The sequence below is a fragment of the Marmota monax genome, unplaced genomic scaffold (genome assembly GCF_021218885.2).
Source record: "Marmota monax isolate L192 unplaced genomic scaffold, Marmota_monax_Labrador192_F-V1.1 WCK01_AAM20220418_F8-fsc00336, whole genome shotgun sequence".
NCBI lineage: Eukaryota > Metazoa > Chordata > Mammalia > Rodentia > Sciuridae > Marmota > Marmota monax.
In genome coordinates, this window is record NW_026693839.1 from 520,918 (window position 1) to 546,658 (window position 25,741).

Consider the following 25,741-nt stretch of genomic DNA (forward strand, 5'->3'; position numbering starts at 1 on the left):
GAAATCAAACTTTAGTACTAAAAATTGGTGGGTAGAGCCCCACTAATAATAAAATAAAACTTTTCTTCTTTTTGGGGGACCAACTTGTTTTATTTGAAAAGCCTAAGTGTTGGAGGACTTAACAGTTCTAAAGACCAGACAAGAAAGGGGATCACCAACAAAAATGAGAAAAAGATATAAACAGAAACAGAAAGTTGTCAGGTTGGGATTAAAAACAGGAAAGTATAATATGCAGTTTATTAGAATCCTGTTAAGTGTTGGGTGTGGTGATGCACATTTGTAATCCCAGCAACTTATGAGGCTGAGGCACAAGGATGACAAATTCAAGAATAGCCTAGGCAACTTAGCAAAACTGTCTCAAAACTAAAAATAAACAAGATATATAAGGTCACAGAAAGACTGACTGACGGGAGGTGGTGCCAAATATAACATGGAAATACTAAGTTTAAGGAAGCTAACAGTTATTAGATGAAATAAAGCTTTCAAAGCAAAAAAAATACTAATAACAGTCATTCATAAAAATAAAATTTATCTTTAACCACAGGATAAAACAGCTTTAAATTTATACACACCTACAAAGCAGACAGACAAAAGTAGACAAATCCACAATCATTGTCAGATTTTAACACACCTCTCTTCAATAGTTGATCAAATAGAAGACAGAAAATCAATAGATATATTAGACTTGAAGGAACTTGATATAATTGGACATATATAGAATACTGCACTCCAAAACTGCAGAATACATATTTTCCAAGCTTACACAAAACATTTACTAATTGATTACAAATTGGTCCATAAAGCAAATTCCAACAAACTTTGAAGGTTTGAAATCACAAAGCATGTTCACTCATCCCAATATATTATATGCAGTTGTATGTCATTATATCACAATTAAAGTTGTATTTTAAAAACTAATTCTACATAAGACAATACAATCCATATTCATTCTCTATATATTGAAGTATCAAGAAGAAAATTACCTTTTCTCTAACAAATTCACAATGCGAAGCACATTGCATTTAATGATAAAATCTATAAAATTACACCTTAGTTTGTAATATGATTATCAAAAGTTAATTTTAAATAGATATCATCAGAACTATATGACATGGTTAATGGTAGTAAAACTTCTACAGTTCTAAAAGTTAAACAATAGAAAGTAAAACAAGTGAGACTTTAAGCTGGTTGATTAAACTGCAAGTTTTCTTGCAGTTATATAGTTATTTTGATTCACAATGCTATCTTCCCTAGTTCAATTCTATTATAGTGAAGGGTTCTGGATTTAAAACAACAACAACAACAACAACAACAAACAAAAACAAAAAATCCTTGTCCAGGAAACATCCCTTATTAACACTTAATAAAACAAGTTGATACAACCTACTTCCACAACAGCAAATTACTTAACACAAATTTAAGCAAAAGAAGTTTTCCTATTCTTTTATTGCAAAAAATGTTGTTAGATGAAATTTTAAGGAAAAAAACCCCACAACTAAGCCATAATGCTCCCATTCCATGCAGTTTGATTTTGGAATTAACCATTTCCAGTTTGTCCATATGCATACATCATTTTCATATAATTGTAGTCAGTGTGTACAAGCTGTATTTTGTTTTTATATTTAAACTTTGTTCAGTATACTCTGTTTTCAGTCATCCTAGTTATACATTTAAGTTCCATGTAATTCTTCTCACTGAAGTATTAAATCAATTAATCATTTGAGTTGGATATTTATGTTACTTCCATGGTTCTCTATTATGTTACTATTTTTACCTATATAGATCTTTCTTTCAAATTATTTTCACAGGATAAATTTACCCAATCAAATTTAAAATGTCGAACTCAATTCTGAGTGAGGTGCAGTAACACATGCCTATAATCTCAGCAAGTTGAGACACTGAGGCAGGAGGATCAGCAACATAGACCCTGTCTCAAAAAATAAAAAGGTCTGGGGATGAAGCTCAGTGGCCAAATGCCTCTCACAGTACCACCTCCCAAAAGTCAATTCTGTCATCTCCTCATTCATTCTTCTTTCGGTTTACCTATTAACAGCACTATCACTTTCATTTAGGCTTGGAACCTTTTTTTCCCCCCTGCCCTCATTCTTTTCTCACCTTCACACATTTAAGACAACAGAAACATTTATTTCATTTTCTGAATCCTATAGTCACTTTTCTACTTCAGGAAAAAAAACCTTCCTTTCCTAGTTGTCTATTTCTACTATTATAATGCCTCCTTGATATCCTCTTCCAAATGACTTTCTTCTAGTTTTCTATTACATTACTGCCATTTCAATCTTCTTAAAGGAAAACTAATTACATGACTCCTTTCTCTGTAAAATTTTAATGGTTTTTTAATGTGCCTACCAAATTATTTTTAAATATATTTTTATAACTTATTTATTTTTTTAGGTGGTGCTGAGGATTAAACCCAGTGCCTCAACACGTGCTAGGCAGGTGTTCTGCCACTGAGCCACAACCTCAGCCCATTACCAATTTCTTAATCTGGAATTCAAGATGGATGATAACTATTTCCAGCCTACCTCTTCTGTTTTCTCATTACTGTCCTATATAAATACATGCTCCAGTCTGGGCTGGGGATGTAACTCAGTGGTAGATCACTCCCCTAGCATGTACAAGGTACTAGGTTCATCCTCAGCACATGGATTAGGAAGGTAGCGGGTGGGGAAGAAGGCATTCTATTCCCTTAACACAGTCTTTGCTTATCTTTCTGTTCCCTTATCAGTTCCACTCTTTTTGCCTTTTTGTCTTTTTCCCTTGAATGTCTTCTTTTATTTTTTTAATTTAATTTAATTTTTTTTGGTAGTTATAGATGGACAAAATGCCTTTATTTTATTTGTTTATTGTTTGTGGTGCTAAAGATTGAACCCAGTGCCTCAGGCATACCAGGCAAACACTCTGCCCCTGAGCTATAGCCCCAGCCCTGAAGGTCTTCTTTTATTAATTAAATCTTTCCTTAGCATCTACTCTGTGCCTCATAAGAGATTAAGCAATTGGACTATAGAGAATAATATATCACAATTCTTTGCAAGGCTAATATAACCTCATGGAAGAAGACAGAAATATGCAATGATGACAATTTCATGAACTTTCTGCTGAAGTATTTTTTTCTTCAAAGATTATTAAGATGTAGAATCTTTCATATAATGCTGGTTTTAAGAGTCAAGACCATTATTTATGTATTCTCTTTGTTATCACACAAAGAAAAATTTTATTTTAATGAATAATAATTGTATTTCACTGATTGTACTAAAATAAAGCTCTTTTAGTAATTGGTTACACCAATGAAAAATCTCTGATTCCTTCCTCCCCACACATCAATAGTCCTCCAGTTCTCAGTATATCATGTTACTGTCCTCAGGCCAGATTATTCTTTAAATAAATCTTTCAGCCCAGAAAGGGATCAATTTTGCTTGGAATGCCTCTCAAATTTACAGAAAAAAAAAATACTCTCTAAAAATTATCTCATGCAAGTTTTCGCAATTCCCAAATAATATGATAGCATACTCACATGATAATTATTTTTTTGCTTTTATTTTACCCCTGTTCACTTTCTATTTCCCCTAGACATAACCTAACTGAGGATGTCAACCATATTTCACTCATTGTGTATGTCTTGAATAAATATTTGCTAAGCTGAAAGAATCCAATTAACTGGTTGAGCTATAAGCAAAAACAATGTTTTTACATTGTTTATGAAACTTTAAAAATCAAACATACTAGTGGAAGAGTAAATTAACTTTATTGACTGATGAAAAACTAAAGTGATAAGAAGTATGAATAGTAAACGATAAACACTGAGTTTGGCTGGAATTCTATATTTCTTCTTTCCACTTTAAGTCAAAAGAACATAAAATGTCTTATAGACTGTTAGTGAACTAGTACTTTTAGTTTCTTCAACAAAACTGCATAGTTTAGCAGTTGCACAGCATTAAATATATACATCTTTGAAAAACCCTGAAAGTTTTAATTTTCATGTTGACTTCAAAAGCTAATAATATAATCACCTACACTGGTCAGATTCAGAGTTTCTTTTCCCTTTTCTGCCACCCTGTAAAGAAAAATACAACAAATTATTTAGAATATAGCACTTGGGGGTCATTTTCATTTTAAGAATATATACAACCAAAGATATTTGGGGATAAGAAAGCATTTTTTTTCTTGAATTTGTTATAAATTTGAATATGTATACCACTGAATTATTCTTATGTGGTTATTTTTATAAATGATTAAAGTAGGTTGTAGAAAATAGTTACAGCACTTCTATATGAATTTGTCTGGGCTTACTTAGCTAGATGATAAACATATTACTTTTTAGAGCTCACTTTGCCCCAGAGATTTAAAAATATTAAATTTTTGATCAATACCAAAATAAAACACAAAATCTGTTATATGTGTTCAGCACATTTAATAATTCTGTTCATGATCTTTTGAGTAATACAATTAATAATACAAGTTCTGTCTAGTTTTGTTGATATAAACAGAATAAGAAATTTGATTGTTTATCCATAGATTTCTCAGTTTATCCATATAAATCTATATTTAACTTGTTGCATATGAAACACCATTTATGGTATCTGACTTGAGCCAAGAGAAAAAGCAGCTTTTAAAGACAAAGAATTTTATATGCATTACTTTTAACATAATATTTCCTGCTTTATTCTGATTTAAAAAGCAAATATGAATTGTAGAAATATGGCAAGTACAATGTATAAAAAGAAAATTAAAATTTTCCATAACTATACACTCTATCCCTCAATTTAAATATAAATACCTTAAAATAGTTCCCACCCACCCATTTTTCTGAGGTACTGAGGATAGAATCCAGGGCCTTGTACATGCTAGACAAGCACTCAACTGCTAAACTATACCCACAGACCTTTTTATATTTTGAGACAGGTCTCACGAAGTTGCTGAGGCTGGCCTCAAAATTGTGATCCTCTTGCCCTAGACTCCTGAGTAGCTGGGTTTACAAGTATGAGCCACCACACCCAGCTACTTTCCACATTTCCCCCCCCTGGTACTGGGGAATGAATCCAGGGCTTCACATATGTTGGGCAAGTGCTCTACCACAGAGCTACAGCTGCAGCCCATTTTTCACTATTCTTATAAACTATGGCAATGATACCCAAACTTAGTTGATCATCAGAATTACCTAAGTAGCTGGGCATGGTGGCAGATACCTGTAATCCCAGCAGCTCAGGAGGCTGAGGTAGGAGGATCACAAATTCAAAGCCAGCCTCAGCAACTTAGTGAGGCCCTAAGCAGCTTAACAAGAACCTGTCTAAAAATAAAAAATGAAAAGGGATAGGGATGTGACTCAGTGGTTGAGTACCCCTTGGTTCAATCCCCAGTACCAAAACACAAAAGTATCAAAAATTACCTAAGTAGTACTATTTATAAATTTATTAGTGCATTATGGTTACACACATTATTGGGGGTTCATTCTGACATGGTCATAAATGCATAACAGTTTTCTTCATTTCAATCCCCTAATTTCCCTTCCTCCTCCCTCCCCCTGATCCTTTTCCCCTTCACTAATGATCTTCCTTCTACTTATTTATTAATTGGTAAATTATAGTTATATATAAAATTGGAATGAATTGTGAGATATTCATACATGCATAAAGCTTACTTTGGTAAGCAGTAGTGTTTTTAAAATTCTGATGTCTAGGCTTTGTCCCATATCTATTTAACTGGATTATAATCTGTAATTCAAAATGTTTCCAAGTAATGCTGCTGATCAACCAAATTTGAGAACTGCTTGTCTATGGAAGTACATTTTTGAACTAGTGGTCATAACAGAGTCATAACAAGCCCAGACTCATTTGATAATGAGTTTGAAAATAATTTCTTTTACCCCTATTCTGTTTATACTACTCTCTATATCACCACTCTTGGAAGGGAGGGGAGAGAAGTATAGGGGAGGAAAGAAGTGGAGGGGAGGGGAGCATCCCAAGTATAAAAATGCTGTTCTTAACTCCTGACCACATTAAAGTTCTGCAAAGATTTAATGAACGAACAGGTTTTGTAGAACATGAGGTTGTAATGACATGTATTTTAAAAAGAGATTTATCTAGCAGGAAAATAAAAATAAATTTAAGAATTCTTTAAGATATATAACCACTATACATAGTTATCAATGTTATGTGGCTAAAAACTTACCATGCAACTCAATGAAATAAATCAACAACCAAACCAAACCAAACCCCCAACAACAAATATACAGGGGGATCTTTTTCAAAATCTCCTAGGCAAAGGAAATTTTCCTTTCCAAACTGATTCAATTTCAAAGCTAGGACTAAACAAAATTTAGGTTCTCCACACCACCACAGGTTCTAAGCATTTTTGACCATAATTCCAAATCAATCAATGCATTTTTATGATTCAGAAACATAAATATGTACAAATGTGTATATATATTTAAATATAAATATATATTAAAATGAAGCACTGTTTTGGGGTGTTTTTTTTTGCTTCATCCAGAGAGAAGATGTTGAATGTCATCTTGTAAATGCAGAGTAAATCAAAGAATTAGAAAATCACTATTAGGTAATCACCAAAAATAACTGATGCAAATAACAAATAATAATTGATGCAAATATTATCATGAAAATGATATGCACAAAATTTCTCCAAGTATTACCCCTACATAGTACTTATAAATTATAAAGGAGAAATGGTATCTTTTTAATGGAGCTATAGCCCTGTACCCAAGCAAACTTAGGATACAATGGGACAAATCTCATTTCCCCAAAGATGACTCAACGGCACATATGTCATACCTTCTACTAATTCCAAAGACTTTCCCAAATTACTTATTTGATACTGTACAAATCAATATCTAACATTTTCTAAAACACAAAGTACATGACTATTAAATTATTAATATATATGGTGTGTAAATTCTGGCCTAAGAATAAAATACTACATTTATTCTCACATAGTGTCTACTCAAATTACTGTGTGTAATGAAAACTCTTGAAAATTTTAAAAGCATACCTGGTATTTGGCTAATTCTGCTTGTAATACTTTCACTTTAGATCTTTCTTGTTCTAATGCTGCATGAAGTGACGTCACCTATAAACAAACATTCAATAAGAAAACATTTTAAAATTTATAACACTTAATTTATAATGATAAATTCTGACAAATAAATGAGTATCAAAGCAGAAACCCTCCACATAATTTCCATTAGATGTTGTACATGGTTATATATTAAAGATAGATAGGATAAGCTCACTGTTGTACTAGAAGACAGAATAAGGATAGAAAGAGAAAATCAAGTACAGGAACAGAATAAGTTCTATGTTCACAGTTACCTAAAATGCAACCTTATTTTTCTCCATTGGTGCAAAAAATAGAATCATCATTTATTTGCTAATACACAATAAAAGTATAATTTCTATCACCTCCTTGCTATGTTGATGGGCTGTATTTGTTTATTCAAGTTTAATACTGTAAGATTGAAGAACAGCCTAAAAAGACTACTCGTATGCTCCATAGTTCCTTACCTGTATAGTTAGCTCATTCTTGATACTTTGTGATTCATCAACTTGCAGAAGAATTTCTGCTTTATCTTTCACTGACAAAAAAAAAAAAAAAGGAAAAACCACCGTATAGTCTTTTCAGTCACTCAAATACTTAAACAATACTACAATAAACCAATAGCAAGTTAAGTATAGTGAGAACACTCTGGGAAACCTTTTTATTTTATTGATTTGATAAATCATATATCTTGAAAAATTGTCTTCAGGTATTATTTAAGATAAACCTTAACTCTAAAAACATCACTTACTTTCACCTTCCTGCAGCATTTTCAATAACTGTGCATTTCTTGCCTTTACTTCTTTATACTTTGCCTAAGAGAAAAAAATTGTTTTTAAAAAAGTAAATGATACAATTAGTGTTATATTAACAATTACTGTTTCACTATCAATTTGTTTCACTATCAAGCTGTGAATTCTAGCCTTCTCAAAGATATAAATTACTTTTGAAAGAAAAAGGGTAGAGAAAGCTGTAATCAGAATTGTCTACTACTAAAATAAATCTTTGATACAATAATAGATATTATTATAGGTGATTATAAATTTAAAGGAGAGATAATTATAAATTTAAAGGAGGGATAAAAGTGAAGGAAAGTTAGGTAATAGAATTCAAAATAATTTAGATAAAAACCAAAATGAAAATGACTCACAGTCTATACCAGTACTGTCCAGCAATATATAAGAATTTTCTATATCTGTTCTATATCTGCCACTATCCAATATGTGGTTACTGAATACTAAAAATGAAGTTTTAATCTTATTTAACTATAATTTAAATTTTGGGACACTTGCAGTGGTAACTGAATTTTGTAATGCAGTTCTATCTCTTCTCAGTTAAGGTTTAACTGATCTCTTATTAATTCATTTACTAAAAATTATTGTTATGGTAATTTTTAGCTGATATGACTTATTTATTAAAATCTTTCAACTCTTTTTCCAATTTCTTTTTCCAAATGATTTTGCTCCTTCTCATACTACATAAATGATATAATAATATATTTATAAACAAAGAGGAATTGTGCTCCCACATTAACAATCCATATTCTAGGCAATTTTCTGCCTATGCTACCCTATTCAACATGGGCCCAATACTAGTATATTTTAAAAAATAAAAGCCTAAAGAACGGCTGGGGTTGTAGCTCAGTAATAGAGTGCTTGCCTAGCATGTGTGAGGCCCTGGGTTCGATTCTCAGCACTGCATATAAATAAGTAAAATAGAGGTCCATTGACAACTAAAAAATATTTTTAAAAAAAGCCTAAAGAAAACATGTAAGAAACTTTAAGAAACTTTTCATTTCTTCTCTCAACATGTACAGATATGTGCAGAAGTTATCAGATCCCAAAATTTTGTTTCATTTGGCAGTATTAGGGATGAAACCCAAGGCCTGTATACACAGGGCAAGTGCTCTACCACTGAGCTACACCCCCAACCCTCAAAACTATTTGTAAAACAAATTTAGATGAATTTCACAACCTATAAAAGTGGCTTTTACTAACCAGTACTTTGTCCATTAAATTGTTGATGATAAATCAGTACTATATGCTAAGTAACAGTATAGTCAACACAGTAAACCAAAGCACCACAGTAAATATAAAGGGTAGGACTTGAGTTTAGAAATGAATAAGGAAGACAAGATGGAAACATAGATACAAGGGGGAAAACATATCCACTAAACTATATTCACTATGAATACAGAAAAATACACCATAAATATGGAGCCACACTACTATAAAATTCTCATGTCTTCAATTTCTGCTAACATCTCACCAAACTTTAGCTCAAAACTTTAGCTCCAAGGTTCTGGTCAGTATACACAAAGCCACCTCTTAAGTAAGCCTTGAAGAGTCTAAATTGGTTCTTAAAGCAAACTTGAAAGTGTGCAAACTTACCTGTGAAAATTCCCTAAATTGCTCATAAATAAATAGCATACATAGTTTTGTATATACAATCCTGAATAAGCATGTCTACAAAAACATAAATACGTAAAATACCAGTAATAAGTAGTTTATGATAATGTATGCAATATTTGATGCCCTTACTAGTGTTTTGAAAGTTTATGAAAGAGTATATAAAATTGATAAAGTTAAATGCATATATATTGACCCCCACTGTGTCTTGAGCATATATACTTGCATATAACACAGCCATTTCAAATTCAACAAGTTCAATGGAATCTATTAGTTCCCATTTCTCAAAACAGTTTGAAAAATGTGTCCTTCCTCTTACACTCAATACATGGTCATTTTTATCAGACTGTCTTCACTTTAAGACTAGGCTATATGCATTATCATCCCACAAAACAATTCTCATGTCAAAAGAAAAGACTTTTTACTGCCCTCTTTGTGTAATACCCAACAAACACCTTCAATCTCATTTTCGATAGCTTCTCAATTCTCTAAATGTCAGTTACCATGTACATCCCACCATTCCCATGTTTTTGTACCCACTATTTTCCTCTCTGGAAAAAACATCTTTTCTGTGAAATCTTACCAATTTTAAACAGCAACAACTCTTTGTTCTTTTCTCTGTACTTTTTGAATACTCTGTCAAATATCAATTATAATTCTTATACTGTACTGCAATTGTTTATATGTTTATCTTCCTTGTAACTCATTTTTTGTTCTCCATGCCTATTACAACAAAAGTAATGAAAGCAGAAATGAAAGGCTAAGGAAGATAGGCATATATAGTGATTCTTAAAGGCAGGAGCAGGAAAGAAGTGTAAGTACCATAAGGGTTGGAACTTGACTTTCTTTTTTTTAACTATTACATATGCAGGACCCAGAAGGGTACTTGGCATACTACAAGTACTCAATAAATAATTGTTCTAAGAATTAGTCAAAGAGAGTGATATTCAAATTGAGTAAAGAAATTTTAAGGGCTAAAGGAAGAAGTAAGAGAGTAATTCACATAATTTATGGTTAGAAATACACACTTATTTAACAAATGTTGAAGATGTGGAGAAATTAGAACCCTAAGCACTGGTGAGAATGTAAAATGGTATAACTGGGGCTGGGGTTGTGGCTCAGTGGTAGAGCGCTCACCTAGCGCCTACAGGGCACTGGGTTCGATACTCAGCACCACATTAAAAAAAATAAATAAAATAAAGGTATCGTGGCCAACAACAACAACAAAATATTTTAAAAAATGGTATATACTACTCTTTTTCAACTACTTTGAAAAAGAGTTGGTGGTTTCTCAAAAAATTAATCCAAAGAATTAAAAGCTGGGACACAGATACTTGTATACTAATAAACAAAATGTAGTATATACATACAATGGAACATCATTCAACTATAAAAAGGAATAAAATTCTGATACACGCTACAACATGGATGAACCTTGAAAACATTATACTAAATGAAATAAGCCAGACATAAAAGGAAAAACAACATATGATTCTACCTATGTGAGGTACCCAGAATGGACAAATTCATAGATATTAAAGGTTATAAAGGTCTGGGGAATGAAAATGCAGTTGTTTAATGGGTACAGAATTTCTGTTTGGGATAGGATGATAAAAAAAATTCTGGAAAGAGATAATGGTTATGATTAGACAAGATCATGAAGATACTCAATGCCACTGAATCAGTAGTACACTTGAAATGGTTATAAATATTTTACAACAATAAAAATTATAATATTGTTCAGACATTAAATCATTAATCAGTTTTAAAATTCTCAATAGCAGAATGACTATTTCTATCAGCTGCATATTAAACATTTACATATAAGAAAAGCAGAGGATTGGGGTTGTAGCTCAGTGGTAGAGCGTAGAGCGCTTGCCTAGCATGTGTGAGGCACTGGGTTCAATTTGCAGCACCACATATAACTATTTAAAATAAAGGTCCACTGGCAACTAAAAAAAAAGAAAAATAACATTTGCATTTATAGACTGGTGGATACAAACCTCCCACTGAGTGATCACATTTTTCAGCTTCTGAATTTCAGCATCTTTCTTTTCAAGTTCCAACTTTAGTCTTTCAATTCTTCCATCTTTCAGAACCACTTCCTGAAAAAAGAAAAACACTATTTTAGGACTAAAATTGTTCTATCAAACCTGGCTTGCAACAGTCCTTTGTGACAAGTTTAAAAGGAAAAATCCTAACTTTAATTAATTTTCTTAGGCAACCTTAAATATTGACATTTCCACTTTGACTCAATTATGATCCTAATTCTATAATGTAAGCAAATAAGATTTCTACAGTTAATTTCAAACTGCAAATATACTTTAGAAGAATATCAGGACTCTGGAATGTTATTTCTATCTTGAAATAAACATTAAAAGTCCTCCATGACAAGTTACTATTATTAGTCTATCCTGAAAATTCCTGTCATCTTGTACCATATACTAAAGTAAATAAATTTAAATGTACAAAGTCATCCAAAGTCCATTCTTTTGATGAACATAAATTGGCTCTATTTATATAATGAGTAAGGAGGCAACACCAATTTATTCCACAAATACAGGTTATCTTAGCTGCTAGGTACCAGGTATACAATAGAACACCTGAACTGAAAAGCTTCTTACTCTTATGGGACTTAGATATCTAAGAGAGGAGACAGATCACAGATAAACAAATGCTGCAATTAGAAAGGAAGAAAAAAGACAACAGTGTAGATAGAGTATAATAAGGGGCAAGATAATGACTTCAGAAAAATCAATAAAGCCTGATCTTAGAGGGCCTTGTAAGCTATAAAAACAGTCTGCATATTATTGTGATTAAAACAGAAAGCAGTGAAGGATTCTGAGCAGAACCATTATATTTATATTTATTTTAGATTTAGATTTAGATTTTATATTAGAGATTTACATTTATGTTTGTAAAGAATCCCTTTAGGTATTGTGTGGAAAATGCACTGCAGTGGGGGCAAAGACAGGTAGAAAGACCTTTTAATGCTATTATAAGCCCAGATCAAACAAGATTATGCCTTGGATAAAGGTAAAGCAGAAAAAATGGAGATAAGTGTATCTGAGAAATAATTTGGAGCAGAATCAACAGCATTTGGATGAGAGGTTGAATGTAGCAAATGAGGATGATGGACACTCTAGTCTGAGTTTCTAGTTTAAGGAATAAGATGGGTAGATCAAAATTAGCACTATACTACTATTGGGCCCACGAATCTCACTCCTAGAAATTTATGTTAAGTGGGAAGGTGAAGCATCTATGAAAATGTTCACTGTGGGTTCATCACAACAAAAATATATTATCAATTTAAAAGCCAAAGCATAGGACATAGGCTAAATACACAGTAAATTCACAAAATTGAAAACTATGCAATCACTAAAAATGATGATAAAGAACAATAAAATATATTTGCATGATCCCAAAATTGTAATATGTGTGAAGAAAAAAATTCTAGAAAGACATGTCAATCATAAATTTTATTTATTATTTTAATCATAAATAAGGTTTCACTTTATTGTTTTAAATTTTTCTTTTATCAAAATTATTTTATATTGCGTATCTAACAATGAGAACAATGCAGAATACAACTTTTGAAAAAATGAGACCGTTTTAAGTATGTTTTTAAGAAACTAATGGATCTTTTAAAAATTTTATTCATTTATTTTTATGCGGTGCTAAGAATCAAACCCAGTGCCTGACACGTGCTAGGCAAATGCTCTATCACTGAGCCACAATTCTATCTCCTATTTTAAGTATTTTTAAAAATCTGGATAAATATGACTATCCACTTTGAATAGGAAAGACTTTCTGATATCAAAGGAAGAAAACAAAAAGAAAAAGACTGACAGACTTGACTCAATTAAAAAATCTCAAAAAATAATGTAATAAAAATCAAAAGGTGAATGAAAAGCTAGAAAAAATAGTTGTAACCAATATGATAGACATATGACCAAAAAAACTTGAAAAAAACATGCAATCTCATTAGTTATCAAACTGGTACATTAAGATTTTTCTCAACATAGGATAATTGCAAGCAACTTAATCTATAAACTGAATTATTTATTTAATGTACAAGAACTATTTGATGACCTGAAATGCTCACCATCTATAATTAACTGAAAAAAGTGGTTCATATGACAGTTACACATTGAGGAAAAATGTATATATCCATAGAAAAGTAGAACTATACCAAAATATCACGAGTAGTTTCCTCCAGGTGACTAAGATGAGGGTCTTTCTTTCCCCACTACATCTACAAATTGGGGATGATAATAATTCCCACCAACTCAATGGTTAACTATGAAATAAGAGTCTATTTTAAGTAGTTAATGCAGTATATCTGAAATATATATATCTCCATATATCTATTCCACAAATATTTATTTTTGGTTTTATTGTTGTATTTTACTTAAATTTTTACAATAAATACATAACACTATTTAAAACACAAAGCCATATTGTTTTAACATATACTCACTTTTAATGAAGTACTACATTTTTATAAATATATTTACAAATTATCTTCTAAGTAAAAGTTATCATAATAAAATGAGATTGAAAGGATGTATAAGACAGAGTCTGTGCCCAAAGGAACTTGCAATCTATTAAGAATGGTAAGAATGACTGCTATAATAAAACCAAAATGTTATGAGGAATAAAAAGGAAGTAAAGATCATATCCAGATTTTCTGGTTTTAGTGTTGAAGACTGGGCTGTGGAAGAAGAAATGACATGTGAAATGCACATTTTTTTCATGAGTAAGTGGGGAAGGACTTCACACAGGATTGGTCTGCAGTTGCTATAGAAAAAAGTTTGGAAGAGTATATACATGGGAAGTTAATTGAGCTGAGGCTATCCTGAGAACAATGCTTTCAAATTTACTTAAGAGTAGTTCATGATAGGAATGTTTTATACTATGACACAGAATGCACATACATGTCATGTACATATGTGTATATCTTGTGTGTATACAGATGTGCACACAGGAACAAATTTTATAAAATATAAATAGGTATTACATACTCTGACATTTTCTCATGTACTCTTTTTGTTTGTAAGAAATGATAAAAATCAACTTAATGAAAACAAATGCTTGTTAAAAATGGCAGAATTCCACTAGGTGAAGTGGTGCACGCCTATAATCTAGCAGCTCAGGAGGCTGAGGTAGGAAAATTGTGCGTTCAAAGCCAGCCTCAACAAAAGTGAGGTGTGCTAGGCAACTCAGTGAGACACTGTCTCTAAATGAGATATAAAAAAGTGTTGGGATGTTGCTCAGTGGTTAAGCTCCCCAGGGTTCAATCCTTGGAACTGGGGGAAAAAATGGTAGAATACAGGTTTGTTTTTTCACACTTAATAATTCCTGGTATATAAATGCATATACAGTTTAAAAATGATTTGAATACTGGCAAAAAGAAGAATTTTCTTTCTCTGATAAAGGAGTACAATGGGGCAGAGAAAGAGAATTTAAAAACAGGCCTCAATTCTTTTTTCCCCAGTACACTCAACGACATACTACAACAAAATCCTAATTTTTTTTTAATTATGAAAGACTTCACATATGCACATATATATGTATAACATGTATATGTTAGGTAAAAGTAAAAATAACCCAATATGCAGATTAAGAGTTTTGAACTTCTTTTAAGGATGAGTTTTACCAATACCTTGGCAGCACCCATGTGCCTCTCCTAGTTTATATCCCTTTCTCTTCTCTCCTGATGATCTCCACTGTTATGAACATTAAATTAACATTATGTTTAACATTGCCTTTATGTATATATACATTTATATGTGTTATATGTCTATATAGAATTCATATATGTATACATATAGATATCCCGAGTAATATATCAAATTTCTAATTTTTTAATATATGTATGAATAGCATTGAACTCTATTATCAATAAACACTTTGTTCTTGATATTTGTCCAACGAACTGCAGCTTAAGTTCATTCACTTCTCCTACTGAATTTACTATTTCAAAACAATGAAGTTTTTAACATGCCTACAGGACTTAGTTCAGGGATAGAGTTTCTACAACATAGATCATGCCCATCCATCATGTTCAACTTTAAAAGATAACGCCAAATTGTTTCCCAAAATGGTTATACCAATTTATATTCCTACTAATAGAATACTACTGTTGCACTAAACCCTTCCAATTAAGCATTATCTAGTTCTTATCCATAGCCTTCATCCTCCTTCAATTTTTCCTAGGTACTGCAATGAAATTAATAGTTACCAAATAAAACCTCCCTTCTACTCAAAAGCCCTCAAAGATTCTCTACTTATTTATCCTAAAGAGTTAAAATCATCATACAGTAATACATGCATACCCATGTTTATAGAAGCACAATTCACAATAGCCAAACTATGGAACCAGCCTAGATGTCCATCGATGGATAAAGAAAACACGGGGGGCTGGGGATGTGGCTCAAGCGGTAGCGCGCTCGCCTGGCATGCGTGCGGCCCGGGTTCGATCCTCAGCACCACATACAAACAAAGATGTTGTGTCCGCCAAATACTAAAAAATAAATATTAAAAAATTCTCTCTCTCTCTACCTCTATCTCTCTCACTCTCTCTTTAAAAAAAAAAAAAAAAAAAAAAAAAAAAGAAAACACGGTATATACACACACAACAAACTTTTATTCATCCATAAATAAAAACGAAATATGGCATTGCAGGAAAACGAATGGAACTATTTCAAGAACATTATGTTAAGTGAAATAAGCCAAATTCAGAATGTCAAGGGTCATATGTTTTCTCTCATATGTGGAAGCTAGAGAAGAAAAAAGAAAAAAAAAGGTGGGGGTGGATCTCCTAAAAATCAAAGGGAGATCAATGGAGGAAAGGATTAGGGGATGGGCGATGGGGAAGGAGGGGAAAGTGCTGAGGAGTGATACTGGCCAAATTCTATTGTTGTATTGTGTGTATGTATGCATGTGTAACAATAAATCACATCATTATGTACAACTATAATGCACCAATAAAAAATGTGGAAAAAAAGGACTATCAAGTAGAAATGGGGATATGGCAAAAATTACATAGCACTGATTATCAGATGAGAACATTAGCACTGTATTAAAAATATTTTCTAGCAATACCTGTTGGTTCAGAGTTAAATTAGAATAGAGAAGGGAAACAATACTGAAAGCCAATGGTGCATAATGGCAAACTTTTTTTTTTTTTTGTAAAGAGCTTGGCAGCAAATATTTTAGGCTTTCTGGGTTATTCTCTTTTCTTTCTTAAAAACAGTTATGTGAAAATGTAAATACTATTCTTGGTTCATGGGCCTTAAAAACAATAAGAACAAACAAACAAACAAAACAACCACTGACCAGATTTAACTCAGGCCATCCAGTTTGTCCTGTTATAAAGGATAAAATTCTAACTTCTTAGTTTCATAGGAAAAAAAATCTTTAAAATTTAACTTCAATCTATTTCTCTAATCATGTCATTCCAAGTTTACCTTAAACTTCTTGGTTGTGGAGTTTTTCAATTTCCTGAATACTCAGTTACAGGTCTTTCCTAATTCTGCAGTTGTCTTAGGATGCAGTCTCTCTCCATTTCGCAGTTTAGAGTTATTTATCATTCAAAATCCATGCCAAATGTAATTATTTATATACCATCACAATTCACCCAAGCTATGATTGTTTTCTATTCAAAATATCTTTCTTATTGTTTCATATCTCTCTTAAAGTCTTCATCATGCCGAACAATCTTTTTACAAGTCTACCTCCTCAAATGCCCATTAATCTTTGTGTTCCCTCATCCCTTCACCAGTGCTTAACTGTACATAAAATATAGAACATATTCAATAAATATTCATCAATGAATAAACTACAAACTTAGTATTTTTAAACATAAATACTTTCATGGGATTACTAACTAGTAAGATAATATCAAAAAACTTGCTTTACATAATGAAAACTGGATTCTACAAGCTTACTTTAAAAAAAGATAATTTGCATTTTAATTTCACTGTGATTTTAAGAGAATTTTCTATTTTACATGCCTGGTTGTGTTCATGAGCTGTACAATTATCTGTTCCATTATACTCTGTAAGCTGTTCTCTTCTTTTTTCTCTAATAAGAATTTTATGAACATCATCTTCCAGTCTATTGAAGAATCCTCCATCATGTGATAAAGTCTGAGAAGAACTCAATTCCTGTCAAAAATGAATTATGATTTACTATTATTCAACCCAACAAGTGAATTCATTTAATAAACCTAGTCAGTCACTAGAAGGATAAAGAATGAAAAAAAAAAAAAGACAGCTAGGAGATTATCAACCACTCAATCCTTCTGTATCTCCAGAAAATAAACAGTAGACCCATTTCCAAAAGTCCTTTTCTTACTTCATATTTTTTTAAAGTTGGGAACTGATTGATTTTAAAGCTTTTGTTACTCACATGCAATTCACTCTTCTAAGTGTTATATTTATTGTACCTTTTAACCTAAAAAACATTAATTTTTTTTTTGTAGTATTGGGGATGAAACCTAGAGCCTCATGTGTGCTAGGCAAGTTGCTCTACCACTGAGCCACATCCCAAGACACACCCCCTTCCTATTCTGAGGCAGGGCCTTGCTATGTTGTGTCCAGAATGGTCTCTAACTCCCTGAGTTCAAGTAATCCTCCTGTCTCAGCCTTCCCAGGAACTGGGAGTTCAGGCATGCACCACTGCAAATGGTTTTAGTAATTACATTTACTTCTAACATCTACTTTGAGTTAATTTTTTTGTATGGTATTGAAGGAGTACAAATTCATTCTTTGGCATGTAGATATCCAGCATTATTTGTTAAGAAGACTATTTTCCCCAATGAATTGTCCTGGCACCCCTGTCCAAATCTCTGGACTCGTAATCCCATCAACCTATGTTTATACTTATGCTGATAATGCACTGTATTGATTAATAACCTTGTATTGCTTGATATTTTGCATTGCACTTATAAATAATTTTTAACATAAATTCTATATACCATGAAGAATGTTTTAAAGAGATAATATTTTATCATTATATATACAATTATGTAAAATTACAAAGTTTACACATTCTCCAATAAAGTAGTATTCCTCCTCTGACTTCCTTTGTATGCACAGAGACTAAAGAAAATATTCTTCTCACTCTCAATGATTTCACTTAGGCCCCACATTTTTAAGTTCTAATACAATTTTACCAGTTTCAATTGTATTTGTGATCAAATTCTACATCCTTTTCCCTTCACATTGTCTATGAAAATTAAGTGTTTGAATAAACTATTTTCTTGTATATAAGTGCTTAATACACAAATGACATTTTAAAAGTTTGTAAAATGCTTTATATTTTACAAAGCATTTAAACAAACATTACTATTTGAATCTCATAAATACTATGAGAAGTTGACAGAGCAAGTATTTATCCCTCCCGCCCCAGGTAATTATGGGCTCAGGAATGCCCATAAATTATTGCTAAATGCTACAGATATAACTCTTAAACCTATTGCTTCATGAAATATTTCCAGAATATTCTTTTTTAAATAATTTTTTTACACCTTTATTTTACTTGTTTATTTTTGTATGTGGTGCTGAGGATCGAACGCAGGGTCTCACACATGCAAACTGAGCACTCTACCGCTGAGCCACAACCCCAGCCCCCAGAAAATTCTTTTCTTAAAAAATATTTTTAGTTGGAGATGGGCACATACCTTCACTTTATTTATTTTTATGTGGTGCTGAGGATTGAACCTAGTGCCTCACACATGCTAGGCAAGCACTCTACCACTGAGCCCCTAGCCCCTCTTTCAGTATATTCTGTTAAGACTTCATCTGAAAGCAATAAATACAAAAGTGCTTAAAACACTTCTATAAACAGAATAAATAACATGCTGTTGGCAACAATCTCTGGATTTTCCTGCAACTAAAAAGACTGCAGTTCCATCTAGTGTGTCTACTTTTTGATAGATGCTCCCATTACTACAATCCTATCCCAATCTCTATCCACTATCCCTATTCTCATATCTTTTGAGTAGTTCTTAGTGAGGCACAAAATTTCTTTTCAGCCTATAAGATGAAAAATTTCAAACTACAACTTGATAAACTACGGGGGAGACAAAAATAATTCAACTACCACCCCCCACCGTTCATCACAGAAAAAAAGATTGAAATGTGGTGAATTTAAGAATATAGATTCTTTAAATCAATTACTGTATAGCCAATTCAATTTCAATTTAATCTGAAATATGAGCACAGCATACAATGAGTAAGACAGTATAATGCTTGCATAAATATAGACATACAAATCAATTAAACAGATTGATAGTCTTATCGTAAACTTTTACATTTATGGTCAATTTAATTTTTTAAAAGGTGCCAAAGCACTTCTTTAAGGAGATAATAGTATTTTCAATAAGAAGCACTGGGAAAACTGGATATGCACATGCTGAAAGGTAATTTTGAATTTTTTATTCATACCAAAAGGTAAATTTGAATTTTTTATTCATACCATACAAAAAATTAACTAAAATATGAATCATAAACATTAAGGAAAAATTAAAACTATAATGCTTCTTGAATAAATAATAATGGTCTTCGGTTAGGCAAAGAGTTATTAAATGAACATCAAAAGTATAATCCATCAAAACATAAAATTTTTCTGCTTCAAAAGATACCATTAAGAAAACAAAAAGGCAAAACACAGCCTGAGAGAAAATAACTAGAAATCATACATCTGACAGAGGACTCATATCCTCCAAACATATGAAGAAATCTTATAATCAATAATTAGACAACACAATTAAAATGGGCAACAGAACTGAACAGACACTTCATCAAAGAAGATGCAAAAATTGCTGCTAAGCAAATGAAAAAATGCTTCTTAGTTTAAGAAAGTGCAAACTGAATGAAAATTACAATTACATGCTATAATCAAATGGCTATAATCAAAACCAGAGACAATATCTAGTATTAGTAAGAATGTATAGAAAATGGAACCCTCAGGGGAAATACTAGCAAGAATACTGGCCAAATTATATTGTTATATTATGTGCATGTGTGAATATTTAACAACAAATCCCACCATTATGTATAACTATAATGCACCAATTTTAAAATGTGGAACCTAGAGCCCTCGTGTTGCTGGGAATGATAACTGGTGCAGTCATTTTTTAAAACAATCTGACAGACTCTAAGTCTAAACATAAATTTACCATACAACCCAGCAATTTCACTACTAGATATCCACCTAAGAGAAACGAAACACACAGCCAACAAATGTTCATTCACAGAAAATCCACCAACATTTATACAATGGAATATTATTCACCAATAAATCTGAATGAATTAATGATACATGCTATATATGGGTAAAGCTCAAAAACACTAAGTGAAAGAACTTAAATGTATAAGACTACATATTGTAGGAGTACATTCATAAGAGATTGCCAAAAAAGGCATAGCTGCAGAGATAGAGGTCAGAAGAGTCATTGCCAAGGGCTGAAGGTAGGAGTAGAGACTAATTATAAATGTATATGCCAGGGCTAGGGTTGTGATTCAGTGTTAGAGTGCTTGCCTAGCACATGTGAGGCACTGGGTTTGATCCTCAGCACCACATTTTAAAAAATACATGAAATAAAATAATAAAGTTATCATGTTCATCTATAACTAAAAATATTTTATAAAATAAATGGATATGCAGGAGCCTTGGGAATTATGGAAATTTTTGAAAACTAGACTATGATTATAGCCACAAAACTCTTTAAATATACTACAAATGAGAGTAGGGGTTGTAGTTCTGTAGTAGAAGTTGCCTAACATGCATGACACCCTCAGTTCAATTCCCAGCAACTCAAAACAAATATTAAGTAAATATTATTTTAATACACACATGCTATATACACATGCAATAGACAAATTTTATGGTACATAACTCAATAAAGCCATTTCTAAGAAGGCACTCACAACTCCACCATTGTTCTTCTTTTGTTTTTTTTTAAAGCAGTTTTTTTTGTTGTTGTTGTTTATTTTTATGTGGTGTCGGGGACCAAGCCTAATGCCTCACACATGCTAGGCAAGTGCTCTACCACTGAGCCACAACCCCAGCCCCTCCACCATTCTTCTTAACAATTTAGAACACTGTTTATCCCCTTGTGCCCTGCCCTCATGTAGTTTTCACTTATCTCTATCTTCCTGCAAAGTTAATACTACCCCTCAAATTTAGTTTATCATTCCCATCTTTGGTTTGTGTTTTACAAGCATATCATTAAACAATATAAATGCATTTGCCCATTTTCTCTATTTACTTTTTATTATGAAATTTTTCATCCATTTATTCTACCCCTAAACTTAACAACTGTAAAGTTTTTCCTATATTTATCCTATATTTCCCCTATTGTTGCTTATAATTTTACAGCATAGCCATCATGACATTTTATCTCAAAATTCTTTCACATGCAGTTATAAAATATTTTTCAATGTAACCATATTATCACACCCAACAAAAACATATTTTCTAATATCATATACTTATGCCTATTTCATATTTGAATTTCTTCAGCGGTAACAAAACATCTTATTACTAGTCTAATTAAGGTCTACATATTACATTTGGTCATCTCTTAAATCTCCTTTAATCTAGAACATCCTCCTCCAAACACTCCACCTTTTCTTCTCAGTAACATTTTTGTTTTGTTTTGTTAAAGAGACCAGGTCAGTTGTCCTACAAAGTATCCATCTCGGTTTTGCTGGTTTGCTTTATCTCTTGTAAAATGGAAGTCAGAGCTCAAGGCTTGATTTATATATTAGGTTAAACTTTAAAAAAAATTTTTTTAGTTGTAGATGTACACAATACCTTTATTTTATTTACTTTTATGTGGGGCTTAGGATTGAACCCAGTGCCTCATATGTGCTAGGTGAGCGCTCTACCACTGAGCCACAACCCCTGCCTCAGGTTAAGTATTTATAGCAAGAATACTTAAGTTTTGCCAGGTTCAGTGATGCATGCCTATAATGCCAGCAGCTCAGGAGGCTGAGGCAGGATTGTGAATTCAAAGCCAGTCTCAGCAATTTAGCAAGGCCCTAAGAAATTCAACAAAACCCCATTTTTAAATAAAATATAAAAAAGGGCTGGAAATGTGACTCAGCAGTTAAGCGCCTTTGGGTTCAATCCCCATTTCTTTAAAAAAAAAAAAAAAAAGTTTTGTTTAAGTTTTATAAAATTGATACCACTCTGAGAAAATCTTCTGAGACTTATTTTTCATTTAACACTGTTTTGGATCATACGTGTAGTTACCCAGAAACATAACTTTACTTTCACTACTGTGTAAACCTTTGTGTGATTACACTAAAATTTATCCATTCTGCTGAAAAATAATAGATTTTTTTCCAGTTTTTTTCTTTGGGAAAGATGAAAGTGGGCTAGTCCATTGCACACATAAACATAAAATTCCTATGGTTCCTAGGAAATATAAAAGTTTCTCTAGGACATGTGTACTTAGGAGTAAAACTGCAAAATTGTAACTTATATCAAGGACCTGCATGCAAGCTACAGCCCAAAAGGGGCCTGCTGCCAGTTTTGAAAATAAAGTTTTACTGCAACGCAACCATTCTCAGTCATTTAAGTAAGCTATAGCTGCTTTTATTCTATAAATGGCAGAACTGAGTAGTTGTGACAAAGACCAGATATAAAATATTTGCTACCTGGCCCTTTATAGAAAAAGTCTGCTGACTCCTCAGTTATTATAAATTTTCAAATTTATAAGAACACAAAATTATGCAAAGTATTTGTACTAATATACATTCTCACCAATATAAACTGATCTATAATTCTATAGATCCATGACCTCTGAATCTTGATATTTTTAAACTTCTTAATTTTTGCCTGCCTGGTGGGTGAAGGGGAAAAACAAAACAAAACAAAAAAACAGTATTTTCAGTGTGATCTTAATTTACATTTCTCTGATTAGTTACAAAGTAGGCTGTTTGTCATGTTTTTGTTATACATATTTCCTGGTTTGTGAACTGTCTGATGTTTCTTGCTTATTCTTTCATATTTATATCTTGTGAGACAGTAACCATTTGATTGGAGTTCTTTCTCTACCTAGATACATCTTAGTTCTTTATCAGTTCTATATTTTGAAAACTTCATTTGTGCCTTACTTTTTTACATTCTATTTGGTATTTTGTGGAAAATAAGTTATTTACTTTGAATGACATCCAATTTATAAATCATTTGTTTTAGAGTATTTCTGTGAATTTTTCCCATACTCCTCAGTCAGAAACATGTTCTCCTGTATTTTCCAGTTCTAAAAGTTATAAATATGCCTTTTATATAAATGGCTCATCTGTATGCAGAACTGATTTTATTGTGTGATGAAAAATAAAGATACAATTTATTTTTTTTCTTAATACAGCTGTTACTTGCTTTTCTACATATAAAACATGATAAAGTTAGAATAATTAACAAGTATAGAAATGGCCCAGGATTAAACTGCCCAGTGGGACAAAACAGCTCAAAAACATATTCATACATACATGGACTTTTGGTGAATGACAAATACATTATTTATGGTTCTTCTTTATGAGTTCTTAGCTCTTGGCCTTTGATGTTCTATACTAGTAACTTGTTGAGTTCTAAAAACAAAAACAAAAATTCTAGGATTTTCACTAGACTTACAGAGACTCTACAGATTAATTTGTGGGAAAACTTTCATTATAATACTTTCATATTTCTAAGAGTTCCATGTTAGGTCTTAGAGGACAGCCTTCTAGCTTTACAATTTAAGATACTTTAAAGGCCTGGGATTGTGGCTCAGTGGTAGAGTGCTTGCCTCATGCTTGAGACACTGAGTTTGATCCTCAGCACCACATAAATGTGAAATAAAGATATTATGTCCACTTAAAATTAAAAAAATATTTTTTAAAAAGATACTTTAACATACTATTATACAATTTTCAAAATAGCAAACTATGTGCTTTTTTGTTTTTACTACTCAAGTGTTTTTAACTTACTCCAAGAGGAAATCTAAATAATGATGTTCTCCAAGTGAGCTATTAATGACGACATTATATTTGGGGTAAGTCTACTTTCTCCTCTCCCCCAGGGTAAACTCCAATAGAATCAAGTCTTAACTTGAAATAATTATGCATTTAATAAGCTGTTACTATATAATCAGGACTATACTATGCATGGGCTACTCTCCTGGAACTCATAATACTAAGAAAGATAAAAACTAATACATAAATAACTCTTCTTTAAATCCTCTTTAAATAGGAAGATAACTCTTTTTTAAATAACTCTTCTTTAAATCAGCAATAATAAACTATAAAGCATGTAGCCACTTCTTTTGTAAATGGCAAATATAGTTAATTGTTAGTGGCATTTTTTTTCTTACTGAACAAGAATGTAGTCTCATAATTATTCTTAATACAGAGCTCCATGAAAGCCCTAATAATGTTTTTAAAGTGGCAGAGAAAATGAAACCTACTATGTGTTTGTTATAAACATTATTAAAATACATAAGCAGACTCCAACAAAGACTCTTGAAAGTTTTAGTAAGAAGGTAGAACAATGTCATTCACTCAACTGATTTTCATTTACATTACTATTTACCATGTGTCAGAAATTAGGACTACTAGGGAACAAAATAAACAAAATTTGATTTTGTTAACTTCTAAGAACTCAAATTCTAGTGAAGAAATAAAATGATAAGGAGGAGTTTCAAGATGACAGAATAGAAGCGGTCACTTTCCTGACTCCTCCATAGAGTGAAACAAGAAAGTAGACAGGCAGCTTCTTGGCAAAGTGGGCAAACAAAAAAAAAGTGGGGGGACTTTACTGGAATTTAAAACTGGACATTCAAAAAGCAGACCAGAGACTCAGGAGGTTGGATATAATAAAATAAGGAGGAAATCCCCAGCGGCACAGTCAGGCTGGAAGCAGCAGCCAGAGTAGTCCCTCTATGAGCACAGTGGAGGGATAAAGGAATAAAGGAAGCCAAATTTGGGGGAGGCCCAAGATGTGCCGGGTATGGAGCATTTAGAGATCAAGGACCGGCAAACCCGAAGGATGCGCTGCACAATATCCATGTGCAGGGAAAGAAGACACCACCTCTCCAGTCAGCGTGTAGAAGAAGGAAAGAACCATTTTGCAGCCGCTGCACTGGGCCAGCACCTGAAGGTGCCAATTCCTGGCAAACCCGAGTCTGGGCTGAAATACAGCCCCAGTAAACACATACTGCAGACACAGAGTGTGCTTGTAACCAGGAGAAAATCAAACGGGAAAGAAGT

The 25,741-nt window shown here is 32.3% G+C and overlaps 1 protein-coding gene across 7 annotated transcripts in view; it reads right to left on the bottom strand.

The window, feature by feature from the left end:
- Positions 1 to 509: 509 nt before the first annotated feature.
- Positions 510 to 25,741, bottom strand: part of Gkap1 (G kinase anchoring protein 1) — a 55,354-nt gene continuing 30,122 nt past the window's right edge. For 6 of the 7 annotated variants that reach the window (XM_058585002.1, XM_046462421.2, XM_046462422.2 and 3 more), the window contains 6 exons: positions 17,495 to 17,647; positions 11,480 to 11,581; positions 7,820 to 7,883; positions 7,536 to 7,606; positions 7,024 to 7,101; positions 510 to 4,072 (listed from right to left, as the gene is read on the bottom strand). In XM_058585002.1, coding sequence (XP_058440985.1) covers positions 4,025 to 4,072; positions 7,024 to 7,101; positions 7,536 to 7,606; positions 7,820 to 7,883; positions 11,480 to 11,581; positions 17,495 to 17,647 — 516 coding nt within the window. In that variant the 3' untranslated portion in view covers positions 510 to 4,024. The remainder of the gene's footprint in view (positions 4,073 to 7,023; positions 7,102 to 7,535; positions 7,607 to 7,819; positions 7,884 to 11,479; positions 11,582 to 17,494; positions 17,648 to 25,741) is intronic. The other variant, XM_046462424.2, reaches the window with a different exon arrangement.